The sequence below is a fragment of the Cottoperca gobio genome, chromosome 16, assembly GCF_900634415.1.
Source record: "Cottoperca gobio chromosome 16, fCotGob3.1, whole genome shotgun sequence".
Taxonomy (NCBI): Eukaryota; Metazoa; Chordata; class Actinopteri; order Perciformes; family Bovichtidae; genus Cottoperca; species Cottoperca gobio.
Window position 1 is genome coordinate 5,584,046 of NC_041370.1, and position 13,265 is coordinate 5,597,310.

General features: G+C 40.1%; 2 protein-coding genes across 3 annotated transcripts; one reads left to right on the forward strand and one right to left on the reverse strand.

Moving 5' to 3' along the window:
- Positions 1–424: 424 nt before the first annotated feature.
- On the reverse strand, positions 425–5,310 carry cnr2 (cannabinoid receptor 2). The gene is made up of 3 exons (XM_029451972.1): positions 5,230–5,310; positions 2,874–2,960; positions 425–2,778 (listed from the first exon to the last, which is right to left on the reverse strand). Exons 2-3 carry the CDS (start codon positions 2,932–2,934, stop codon positions 1,691–1,693), a joined length of 1,149 nt encoding a protein of 382 aa, XP_029307832.1. The 5' UTR covers positions 2,935–2,960; positions 5,230–5,310; the 3' UTR covers positions 425–1,690.
- Positions 5,311–9,283: 3,973 nt separating this feature from the next.
- pnrc2 (proline-rich nuclear receptor coactivator 2) lies at positions 9,284–13,223 on the forward strand. 2 transcript variants are annotated; one of them, XM_029450961.1, is made up of 4 exons: positions 9,284–9,470; positions 9,835–9,877; positions 9,949–10,172; positions 10,416–13,223. In XM_029450961.1, exon 4 carries the CDS (start codon positions 10,439–10,441, stop codon positions 10,907–10,909), a length of 471 nt encoding a protein of 156 aa, XP_029306821.1. In that variant the 5' UTR covers positions 9,284–9,470; positions 9,835–9,877; positions 9,949–10,172; positions 10,416–10,438; the 3' UTR covers positions 10,910–13,223. The 2 variants fall into 2 exon arrangements, with proteins under 2 accessions (XP_029306821.1, XP_029306819.1); XM_029450959.1 differs by lacking the exon at positions 9,835–9,877.
- Positions 13,224–13,265: the final 42 nt, after the last annotated feature.

Sequence of the window (13,265 nt, forward strand, 5' to 3'; positions counted from 1 at the left end):
ACTGCATCATACTAGAGCGTGTTTTTAATATTCAGTCTTATTCAAATGAAAGTGGTATACAAAATAAAGAAATGCCACTTCACAGTATAACACATCTTATCACACCTCTCTTAAACAATTGTAACAACACATTATAACCTTTATAAAGGTAGAATGTATTGCAGGTCTGTTACATTAAACCCAAAAATAAACTGCTTACTGAATATATATAACCTATGATCATCCTTTGCCCTCCTACATCCCTTTTGTTCCCCCTTCTCCTTTCTCTTTCCCCTACAAAATATGTATTTTCTAGCATAGCTGACTCCTAGTATCCTTGCAAACACTAGACCCACTCTTTGTAACTTGACAATGACTAAGGATGACAGATGAGGATAATTTTCTTATGGCATTTGCTTGAAAAGATACATCTGAAGAGTCAAAATGGGGTATGGTCAAGTACAATCTTTAATGAGTTGACATGGTGGTTGAAACGTGTTCTGTCTAGTATCAGTTGAAGTATGCTGTATGTCAAATATGTGCTTTACTGCAGCTGTCAGTTGTCACTATTGTATAGAGTGTTCTAGTGTCTGTGCTCGTTCTCTTCCTGGCATGTGCTCCATTTACCTCGGCACACTGCTTGGATTCATGTGCTGAACATTGTGTGAAGCTCCTATGCATGGGGCTTTTGTGGAGTCGTGGCATTCATGTGCAGATGACACAGACAGCCCACAGGTTCCTCTGTCCCTGCAAGCTCAGGGACAAATACTCAAACATAAACAAGCATGCACTGTTAGCCTTTGCTGTCATTTTTACAGTTAAATACCACACAATACCCAATAAACCAAACACAAAACAACTTCACAGTTAGTGGCTGCAATATGCATAGCAATACGGGTACAGTGCAGACGTTATATGTAATTAACCGTAAGTTAACGCAAAAATAAAACAAGGTGTCTAAGTGTACAAGAAATAAGGACTGGGCGGTATGGCCAAAATCTTCTATCGCGATATAGGTCATTACATAATTCTCTATAACAATATATATCACGATGTTTTCTGGTTATTAAAAAAATTAAATAGTCTATTAGAAATAACCACATGGTAAGGCCTATTATTGTATACTCCTGTGTGAGTATAGTCTCCTTTCAAGAACTTAGAAAGATATAAGTACATTTTTATGTGGTTTTGAATGTATAAATCGTCATATTGCCCAGGACTACAGCAAATTCACCTTTCTACCATGTGGTGATTCAAAAAGTTAAGTCAGCACTTCAGTTCACAGGACACAGTATGTCATAGGAGTGAGAGCGGTAATGCACTGACATGGGAGGCGGAGAGGTCAAAGGTTAGAGGTTAGACGGCCACATGATCTGTCATCTCACTTCAAATCCAACATACTCTAAACGTCTTACCTGAAACAAGAGAAGCTTTATTTCCACTAAAATATGTATACATAGTGCAAAGTTCTAACTATATTTTGAAATCTTACCATGTTAATCATACTTTTTAAGATTTAAGTAATGTGTAATGGTGACAAAATATATTGTCTTTACAACAATAGCCTCACTCAAAAAGTATTTGCCAGCACTAATAAATTGGGTGGGAATGAATCCTGCTCATATGTAGAGAAGATTTGATTCTTTATCTACAGTGAAGTTCTCTGTTATGTCTGTTATTACACCCCGAGCACGCTGCCAAAAACACAAATTCATTTTATGATATTGGGCTGCTGATTGTTCACCATTTTTGAGATTGACTTAAGTTGTGTGGTTCTGGTCCCGGACATCTCATACTCAGAGATGACAGTAGAGTTGTTGTCTGTGGAGGGTAATCCTGGGATTAAATTATCTGTAGATTTTTTACACCTCCCAATCTCACACAGCCTTTGTAGCAACTGCATTAGAGCAACTCTCAGCTCCCGACAGCGCAGTGCATACAGCAGTGGGTTGACTGCAGAGTTGACCAGGCACAGGGTGCTGCAGAAGGCGAAGGCCCTCTGTTGGGTGGGTTCCAGATTCACAAAGACATCAGCTAACATTAAGGAGAGTGCAGGAAGCCAGCAGCCCACTAGTATGAGTAGGATTAGGCCAAAGGTACGTGCTAGCCGGATATCCATCCTCATGCGGGCATGGCCTGTTCCTGCTGCTCCCTGGAGGCTGGTCATGGAGGACTCATGGCGGTGGGCCTTCCACAGGATGAGAGCATAAGCACACAAAATGAGAGCCAGAAGCACCAGCGTGAAGCTGGTCCAGCAGGCCAGATAGGCGTGGTTGATGTAGGGAAACAGGAGTGAGCAGGGTGGAGAAAGCCCTGTGGGGCACCTCCAGCCCATCAGAGGCAAGAAGGAGATTACGATAGTGGCGCACCAGAGGATCAGAAGGCTCAGCAGTGCTCGCCGGCGGGTCAGCAGCACCTTGTAACTGGAGGCCTGGTAGATGCAAAGGTAGCGATCCAGAGCGGTCAGCAGTAAACTCCCCACGGAGCTGGTGAAGGCCATGGTGACGCCACCTAATTTGAAGAGGTAGGCAGTGGGGCCATCACTGCGGCGAAAGAGGTGAAAATCCAGGAAGCTGATAGTGAAGAAGCAGCTGGCGAAGACATCGGCCAAAGCGATGCTGGCAATGAACAGATATGTGGGCCGCTGACGCAGGGTGGCTGTGGCAGCGATCACTCCCAACACAAGAGCATTTTCCAGCAGTGTGAAAGGACCTGCCAGGAAACAGATGGAGCCGATGGCTTTCTTCTCGGCCTCGATGAGGACCATGTAGCATTCCAGATTCTCACAAGACATGTTAACTGTGAGAAAAAACACAGACATACACACTGTGCTGAAAGTAAAACTGCCATTATTCTAAAGAAGCAAGGCAATGCTTTTATTTGAGGCTACATACGTATAGGTGATGAGGCGTTGTCTTTAGCGTCACTGGGTCCTAAAGAAGTGGGAACCTCCATTTCAACTGTTACTGTATGGGCCCGTGCTAGATTGGAAAAAATGAAGTAATTTAAATCTGTTATTTGTTATGAATCAATACAAATAATTAACATATATCAAGCAAAAGACTAACAAAACTGTAATTGAAAGAATTTATCAAAAAAGAAGTTCCAAAGACTTACAGTACTTAGTAATAGTAAAAATGTATACTGTATAATGTATCCAGTATTACCTTTACTTCTCAGCACATAAATATGAGGAAATGTTTCGTGAAACAAACTATGATGTACAATTGTTGTAAAGAAAACTCATAAATCTTACATTTATGGAAAATAACAATTTCACGATGGAAAATTACCATAAAATGTAATAAACTAAGTGAATGTGCATGACAAGACAGTAACAGAAGTACAGCATCAATCAAAACCTCTACAGAAAAAATTATACAAGAAAGAAAAATGAAATACTTTTATTCTATTAACATAACCATGTGTGTTATAATTTGATTGATGCCAACCCTTTTTTTACATCAGGTGCACGAGGCAACCGAGAAACACATAAAGTAGAAAATGTGATGTCTTTTTCCGTCTTTGTCAATATTGAACTTAGTGCTTAAAGGGAACATTAACGTTTGTGAGTCAAGACAGAAAGTCATTTAGAGGTCAGGGCAAACAGACAATGATCATTACAGTATCTGCTGGGAGCCATGGTATAAAGCAAGCCATTCTTCTTACTCAACTATTAATGATCCAATGGAAGAGTTTAGAAAAAGCTTAAACTCTGTCCTTAATATGTGGAAACTTTTAATACAACCAGTGTGATCATAGTGTGTCGTGGTCCCAGCTGCTGTATGTAGCTTTAGCTGGAACTCTTTGTGTTTTCATGTATGTTTAAATGCACATATCTCATGAATGTTTAAACATCTAGTGAAAGCCTGCAGCTCATGGTAGGACGATGTTGTCTTTGTACTAAACTTCAAAAAAGCGGTCTCTGCAAGACACCCTTTGTAATTTAAGTGATTTTTTTTTTAATGAACTGAGCTAGTCCAGAGAATTAATATCTAATTAATATTTCCATAATCACTTTGGCAGTGATTTTACTGTAAATGCATTCAGTTATCGGCAGAGATTAACATAATAGCAAATTCATGTCGTTGGCCTATTATCATATTTAACAGGATGAAGACTGCCCCCTTTTGGACTGAGAGGGGATTGTATTGTAACTAAACAGTACATCGGTGGGTGAAGGTCACCACAGAGATGAACAATTTCCTGTAGAGTGCATCACCTGTATGCAATCAATAGATTAAACTCAGTGTGGGAAGCCAATGTGAGAGGATTTGATTAAAGTAAATGATGCTGACATAAACAGAGAGTGGCCACCTATAATTACTTGCACAGAGTATATTTTATAGGCAAAAACATAAACCTAAACACATAAAACACATTTTAATCATAGTAATCTTGAATGAACAGCTGGGAAACATTACAAAGATTACATTAAAAGAAACATTCAAATGTATTAAGGGAAGTAGTACGCGTACATGGTGCAGTATAAGTGATTGTAGACTGCAGGGAACACTTTCAGGTCACTGTGCGCTTTATTCCCTCGTTTACTCTTTATTCTATTTTCCTAGTTTTTTCATCAGAAATATGACACTGCCTTATGAAAGCAAATAAATATATATGAGCAGAAGTGGTGGAAGTAAATTACTTTCCAGAAAGGCCCTTATTGACTTGAGGGACAATATTTCACAATTCGACTGTGGGCCATATGGGTGCAAGCACTTGTGGATATTACACCACCCCCGGCTCTTTTCACTCTGGAGGTGGACAATTTTGATTGATCAAGTGCTGTGTTTAGACTCTTAAGAACCAGTCTTTTTTTTTTAGAAATGATTGCCTCTTCACGAAAGCAGCAGCAGTGCATACAGGAAACTAATCTATAATAAAAAAGCACATCCATTTCAGTCACCCACACTGAAATAGGATGTGCCAATGAGCCTTGAGTCACTATTGCACCGGCCACATTGTTTCAAAATATCACAAGTCCTTCTAGCACAAAGCAAAAAAAAAAGCCAAAACACTATTTAAAATCACTCGTTTTGTGATAGTAGCAGAGAATAAAAGCGTAATAAAATAATTCAAAAGTAACAAATCTACTGCACCAATGAATACAACGCGATAAGAACACACAATGTCTTAAAACTTCTACAAATAAATCATTTCACAGAGATATCACCACGCCAGTTTAAATTCCAAATAAGGAAATGATTCATTACTAAACCTGCAATAAAATAACTCTGAAGAGCATACCTTTTGTTTTCTCGTGTGTGTGGTTTTATTGTTGTTTCCCTCTCAGCAGCAGACGAACAGCAACATGACCACACAGAGTACAGACCTGATGTGGTGCATGAGTGGGGGGAGAAGATAAGGAGGGTGGTTGTGACGACATGAGGGAGAGAGACACACACACATAGAGAGAGCACCGTAGAGAGACATTAAAGAGCTACTTTGATGAAAGTGAGAATGAAGTAAAAGCCGTAAAGTCCAATTTTTACATATTTAATAGAGATGAAAGGGACAATTTATACAGTAATAGAGTACAACTGTAGCGATCACGCTCTTTTTGAGCGATCTCTTTGTAACAGACGGGTTCAGGATATACTCAGGAGAGGAAAGCACTTAAGCAGGTGTGAAAGACAAACACACCATACACCCTTTATAGGAATAAAAACACATATAAATAAATTATAAGGTGACCTTTAAAAAAAATATGCTTGGCTGTAAACCCATTGCTCCAAACCTGAGTGTTTTTTCTTATGCCTTAATAACCGGATAAAGGGACCATGAGTTAAGACTATTGTGGTAAACTACTATCCCCGAGGTCAAGAATTAACTTGATAACATCCTTTGACATGTTTTAACCGATCAATGTAGCCATAAAAGACATTTTGTCGTTGAATAATTGCTATTTGTGCAGCAACGGTTTTCCCTTCAACCTATTTTGTTAATTACTTTCCACTCATCTTCATTTGACAGACATTATCTAGCATCACACATGTACACACACACACACACACACACACACACTTTTATCACATGGTTTATGTTATTTTTGTAACATATTGCTTGAAGGATTACTTTAATTGCTCGCATTGGCAAAAAAAAGAGATTTGAATTGTGTCTGCTTTATTAATTTAAAGATTATACATGTCTAAATTAGAACATCCGAGATGCACAGTACGTACTGAGGTGTGTAAACCAGCCTTCACTGTATCTTTACAAGGATTGAGATTGTTTATTTTATTATCACTGACTAAGCCACAGTTAGCGAGTGGGTCGGAGTGTAATGCTGCTTGTAATACAAGAGGGGGCCATGCTAGAGAAAACATGAACTAGTGGACATAATGAGGACTCAGTTTGGCTTATGTCCCTCTGGTAACAATAAGTGCATTAGAAGTTTGATAACAATTTAATCAGGTCACAAAATCCCATACCTGAGGCATTCTGAAATGAATTAGCACTCTATTTTAGAGAAAAGTATGCTAAATGAAGCAGAAACTGGGACTAACAAATATATCAAAAGACAAGAAAGTAGGTCAGAAAGATGTCATTATTATATTAGGATAGAATTCAATTAAATGATGATTTAAAAAAACGTGAAAGTATCCTCTCCTCCTCTGACCTGACAGATCCAGCAGGCCAGAAGGCAGGAAATGTGATAAGGAGCAGACAACAGAGCTTCAATAAGATTTCTTCTCAGTCACTGTGTGTCCAGGTGCAGCACAGGGGCACAGACACAGCACAGAAGAAAGCCTTGAAATATTCAATTATCTGTCATATTACATCATCGTGTTACACAATCCCCTTTTTTAGAAAGCACCCTGGACACAAACATCAGGGCTCGCTTTGCTATTTCAGATTTATTCGTGTTGAATCCATTAATCAAATTTCCTCTCTCCTCATTTCCAGATTGCCAGACCTTCAGACAGCAGGATCAGATCACTGATGTGAAAAACACAAGAAAAAATGAACAGATCAAACAAAAATCTAATTACTTCACTGTAAATTATTGAATAACATGTAATTATTAGATTAGCTTCTTGTAATAATATAATGTAATTGTAAAATGCTAGAATTTGGAAATAAAAAGGGGACTGAAAACTACACATGTACATAAATAAATCAGCAAACAATAAAAAATACATTTGTTTGAAACATGTGATAATAACTTCACAATACTCTCATGGCGTCATAGGTATAGGGAATACATTATTGGAACTGGGAACTGAATTTCTGTTGGTAATCTGACACACGATTGAAGTTTTCCTTTTTCTTATTTCCATGTTGCAAAGACAGAGGTGTGTGTCTTTAGACTGTGTGCAGGTATTCAGTAATGGGAGTGTACGCTCCTTGAATGAGTGCATTCAGGCTCCTTTGTCACTGTGCCAACAAACATAACAGATGTCATTTGAATGTGTCTGCTGGTACCATATAAAGATATGTTTCAAAATGATTGCTGATTGCTGTGAAACTGTTTCTACTTCTCTTCTCTCCCATTCTCTTTGTGAGTGTGTTTCACAACACATTTCAGACTTCATGTGAACACATTTACACCCACAACTACTGCAAATTGGCCAATGAGAAATAAGAAAATATGAAACCTTTGGGACCAGTCTAATATGGAGATATGTCCACCTCCTTGACTTCTGTAGGACCTATGTACAGAAGCCTATGGGCCTGCTTCCGATACATAGCTGACTCTTGATGGGAACGGCCCCTTTCAAAGGTTGCTTTACTTTGGGGAGTGTCCTTCCATGGCCTGCAGCTGCGAGCACTTGGCTGGCTGACAGAGAATGTGTTGCACAACACTAATGACGCTTTAAAAAAGGTAGAAGGGAAAATAACTTTGGACTTATGTACGAGTTGATCAAGTTAGTTGTTTTTTTTATATTCTTTAAACTTGGACCTGTAGACTCCCATAAAACCAGAGCACATCACCCGATGTCCTCATAAACTGGAGAAATGTAAGAACTGCATTTTTTTCAAAAGCAAACATTATGAGCTGTAAGAAGGAAGAAAGCATTGAAAGTTCAAATATATATGAAGATTAAAAGCTTAATGGTAGTAGAAGAGAACATTATTCAAATGAAATAACAGGGCAACAAACTAAATCTGGTCAATTGATAAAGAGGCCAACTTTTAAGCTTTAAATAGCCTAATGGTTTGAAACCAGATACCAATAACATTATTTAGGAGTTAAGTTACCATGTCAGAAAATGCTCAAATGGTCTTAATTTTTCAAATGTATTTTGAGTTAAACAGGCCTTGCCTTGTATGCATTGCTACAAGTTACTGATATTTTCTTAATAACCCCCCACATACATCTGCTCTCCAGGATACTGGAGTCCATTGTAAACCATTTAAGGTGTTGTGGCTCTCAGGGTAAATTCAACAACACATCAAGGAGAGGAATTTCCCCACTTAATAACCCCCAATGACCTGCCCATATGTTGCTACAGATTTATGACAGTAAGTTGATATGATACGATCGGTATATTGTAGTATTGTAACACTAAATTGGGCCTTTGTATCAAAGCTCAAACTTAATTATGGTACAAATGGCAGTACTGTAGGATACATTGTCAATTAAAAAAAAGCGTATAGCAATACTTGAACATGGATAGGGATCAAAAGACAGGAAAACTCTCACTTTTCCTTTCACTATTCTTCCCTCTTGATAAGAGGGCTAAAAAGATTTGTTTGAATAAAATGGTCAAGGTTTTGGTTTAGCAAGAGAGCAGAGGAGATATGGGGGATGGGCAGCTCACACACACGAGGGCTGTTGTGTATCATTACAGCCTGTTGCAGCTGTTTCTAAACCAGCACAACAGGTTTAACCAACGCATACGGTAACTGTGGAACAACACATCCGTATTACTGTAGAACAAAAAGTCCTACATGTCAATGAATCTAAACTCTGGACGTTGTTTACCTTGTTATTTGAACGAAGGGTCGACATAACAAAACACTCAACTACATATAGTGTTACCCTAAACCTTCATATGAAGCTTATAGTTGTTTCTTATGCAAAATAGCGTGAAAGCGGAAATGTTTCGGTGTTTTCAAAGTGTTTTTTTTCTGCTGTTTTCTCACTTCTCTCTCAGGAAATACCCGAGCTCCAACAAAGGAAAGGAGAGGACGGTAAGCGATTGACGTCACCCGTCTGGCAACAGGCGTGGATGCGTCTGACTGTCTCTTCGCTGATTGGTTGCTCGGTTCGAATTCTTTACGTGATTGGTCAGATGTGGTCTGTGCACGAGCTACATATATCTGATGTAGATTCCATTTTGTTGCAATTCAGACGGAGTCGGGAGGGAGAGAGAGAAGAGGCGACCGCCACTTAACACCACCTAAGCTTCGAGGGAAACGGATTTGTAGGAAATATAGCTTGCTGTGCTTCCTTACATATAGTCCGCCGAAGGATTTCAATAGGCAAATCGCATATTTTCTTGGACGAAGGGCTTTTCAACAACCAAAGCCCGAGGAAGTCGGTAAGAGAAGCAGTTTATGCCTCGTCGCCATATTGAGTTCAGTGTTTCTTTGTTTTGATTTGGTGCCAAAGCAGTGTGACCCGAGACTGTAAATGTGTTATTTACTTAATATATAGTTGAGGTTACCAATCAGAATTCACATCGATCGAGATTATTGTTACCAACGGCATTTTTAACCCCTGAAAATCTCCTACACAAAGGCACTTGGCAGGACAAAGCAACCAAGCTAGAGGCGCACAAACAACCACAACATGTCAGTTTGCTAATGTAACGTTTTGTTGTGCTAATAGCATGCGTTTACACTTACATTTAAAGACAATGTTGTCAAAAAAACTGACGTTTTGTCGTGTATTGATTTGTACAGTGCCCAATGTGATGACGCACTCTGAAATACACGTCTCCTCCTGGTAATAACACGTTATGTTATGCTAAAGAAAGTACACCTAGCATCTCTAACGTGACATTTCCCCCCCCAAAGGTTAAGGCTTCTTGGAGGAGTCTCGAGCGCAGAGGTGAATTGATGTTCAGCTCGGCTCGACGGGAAAACAACGCTCATTGGCACATGAAAACTTCAGACCTTGCTGGACACAGAAGCAGAACAGCGAGAAGTAGACAGAGAACTACTTCGAGGACCTGGGGCCCGGTTGGAGGTGAACGATTGAAGAGAGAGCTCTGCTTCATCAACTTTCTGACAACAAAGAGGTGAGCTGGGGTTGTTTTGCTCTCGGCTGTGTGTGGGGGAGGGGCGACGCAGGCACTGAGCGTCTGGTGTTTCTGCACGTAACAGTCTGTGCTTGTTTTTCCATTGAGACCTGCTGCAAGTGTGAATGGATTTATAGACTATTATGTTATTAATTACTATTAAAATAATACAATATTGAGAGGATTGCAATACATCCCCAAGTTGTCCGTGCACTATAGTAATAATATATTCTCATCATGTAGGTGACAGGTAGTGCAGAAGCAGTATGGGAGGTGGAGAGAGATACAACATTCCAGTTACCCACCCCGAGCGTCCTTTGCCCAAGAAGAACCATCAACTTGGCCGGGCCAAGCAGAGAAGCCGTGACCAGAACGGAGCTGCAGCATCAGCTGGAGGGACAGGTGGCCTTCATCATCATGGCCACCGCCGGAGCGACAAGGGCGCAGCCTACCACAGGTCTCCAGAGGCGCGGCAGGCCGCGTCTGTAGAGAAGCATGCTTCTGTTCGCTTTGCCACCAACTATGATCAGAACTGGGAGGGTGTAGTGTCTCACCTCAACACGTTCTTGGCCACACAGGGAAGTCCAGGCTACGCAGGCCCTAAGTTCAGCGAGCCACCCTTGCCCAGCGTGTTGCCCAAACCCCCCAGCCACTGGGTGTCTTTCCCAATGGGCTCCTGTGACAACCGGGAGATGATGGCCTTCCAGCTCAAGAGCCTCCTCAAGGTGCAGGCCTGAGAGGGATAACCAGACTCGATCGTAAAGCCAATTTATGGACTAGGACTCTTTTGAGGGCACCCACCCACCAGGAACACCTCAGTGCTGTAATACTTTTAGCTGTTTTTAGATTGACCTCGGTGTTAGACGGCATTTGCAGTAATGTTTGCTGTCAATGTTTATACAACACAAAATTTTTAAGCCAATATTTCTTGATATATTACAGCCTTGGAGCCTTGCTGGTCGGTAATGCCTTTAGTGGAGTCAGTTTCTGTGACTAATGACAAACTGGATATCCTTTCTACTTTTTGTTTTGTTTTTTTTAATGTTGGCTATCGAGCGGATTGAGTGTGCTTTCCCCTACCAAACAAGGGTTATAGTATAGGTCAGGTAAATTCCCATCACAAGCTTTTTCATTTACATAGGTTTTATGATGAGCCTTTAGTGTTGTCTCTAAAGCTTCAGGTGCTAAAGAAAATTTCACATTTGTAGCATTTTTTGAGGGTCCACCCTTTTCTTTAATATATCACAATCCTTGTTTGGGATGGAAAATACATTCAACTGCAATTCTGCAGGGAAAAAAGCTATCTTACTGGAGGTAATACGCTGTACAGTACAGGTCAAAAGTATAACCTCAAACTGAAGGGTAAAAAGAGACCATGGCACACAGGCCTCGGACTGTCGACTCCTGTATCTTTTTTTATTGCGCTGTGCGCACATGCACTGCAGGAGTTGAGCTTGTCTGAGGCCCATAACACTCTTATCATAGCATTATTTTGTACAAGTCCTTTATTGTTGTGGTTGAAAGGTGTATGACGAACTGTGTGTAACCAAAGCAATGTTTTCGCTGTATTTTATTTTCCTTTTTTATTATTTTTGGGACATCCTATATGTGGTCGGCATTGTTGCCATCGCCACATTAACCTTGCCAGCCCGAGTGGTGAATGGGTCAGAGCCCCCAAGGTCACTTCTGACTGTTCATCTGTTCCAATCAGTAATGTTATTGCTCCTCAGTCTCAGCCTTTTCAGGACAATGCTGCAGCTCCAACATGCGGAAGAGGGCCAGGCTTAGTTGTGGGACTGTTGAGTTTCACGTCCTCTAAGTCATGTGAAATGGTCCTGTTGGCTGCAAGCATTCGTAAGATGAGGCAGAGCTCGGGAAAGTTTCTGAAGTGAAGTGGCTGCAGGGACTCTACATGAGGCAGGAGGCTGGTGTTTATGTTTACAAAATAGGTCTCAGAGTGGTTGACCATCCCATAATCAACAGACACTCTGCCTCCTGTCTATGCCTCTTGTTTACCCTCTTGCACTGCAATCAGACTAGTTTTTAAGTTACAGACCAGGATGCAATTGAACATGATGGAGGGCGTAATTGACTATCTCCCAATGGATTCTCTATTTTTGTGACTCAATCCTCAATGAGGCTCTTTTTGCTTTCCCCTTGCAGAATTGGAGCGGTGTATGGCCATGCTAAAGATAACAAAACAAAGTATGAGAGCTTGTTGTGTTTTAAGAGCCATGTAAATAATGAAATGTAAAAAGTACTTGTAGCATATGTACATTTGCAGGCCGAATTTGAGGCTTGTATGACAAAAGTATTTTTAGTAATAACACTGAATGTATAAGACATGCTAAGGACGTGTCTTGACTTCAATGTCTTGACTTCAATACTGAAGAATATTTTTGTTAAAACTGCTTATAGCATTTCTCAGTACCCCTGCACTGTTATCTTTCCAGAGATCTTGCACATGTTTTTTATTGTTTTGTATTATGCAGTGTAGGGTGAAATATGCTACGTGCAAATTAAGTAAAACTGCAAAATATCAATTCGATCTTAGGAGACTTGCCTATGTAAAAAAAAATTCGAGTTTTGAATGTGCTTACAATATGTGAGCGTGATGCTTTTAATCTTGAGTTGACCTGTTTGTGCCTAAGTTGAAATCCATGCTGAAACTGAATATTTGCATTAGGTGGCAATGCCACGAATTGACCAAAATGTTTTCATCAGAACCAGCTTCAATTCTCAGCTGTTTTTCCGCCAGCTGACAACTGAACCTGGCCCCATGCTGTTTAAGTTGTACTTACTATTGGTTGTTCATGTACATTTTCTTTCTTGCCCCGGTTGAGTCATGCATGGCAGTCTCCTTATTCTAAATTTGAAGCTTACGAATTGGCTGTTAATTTGTCCCACTGTTGAAATGTCACCGAATATGAAAAGAAAATGCCCTGTTTAAGATTGGTATCAATTAGTGTTTTAAAAAAAGCAACTGAATGCACTGTGAATTGAAGACAAAACTTACAAAAAAGAAATAAATCCCTTTCCCTTCCCCCCCCATTTCTGTCTGCGTTTGAGTATCTTCTAGTGTCAACACTTTAG

Coding starts and splice junctions, on each gene's coding strand:
- pnrc2 (XM_029450961.1), top strand. CDS start 10,439: ATGGGAGGTGGAGAGAGATACAACATTCCAGTTACCCACCCCGAGCGT.
- cnr2 (XM_029451972.1), bottom strand. CDS start 2,934: ATGGAGGTTCCCACTTCTTTAGGACCCAGTGACGCTAAAGACAACGCC. Junction 2,779..2,873: donor CAACGCCTCATCACCTATAC/GTATGTAGCCTC, acceptor TTTTTCTCACAG/TTAACATGTCTTGTGAGAAT.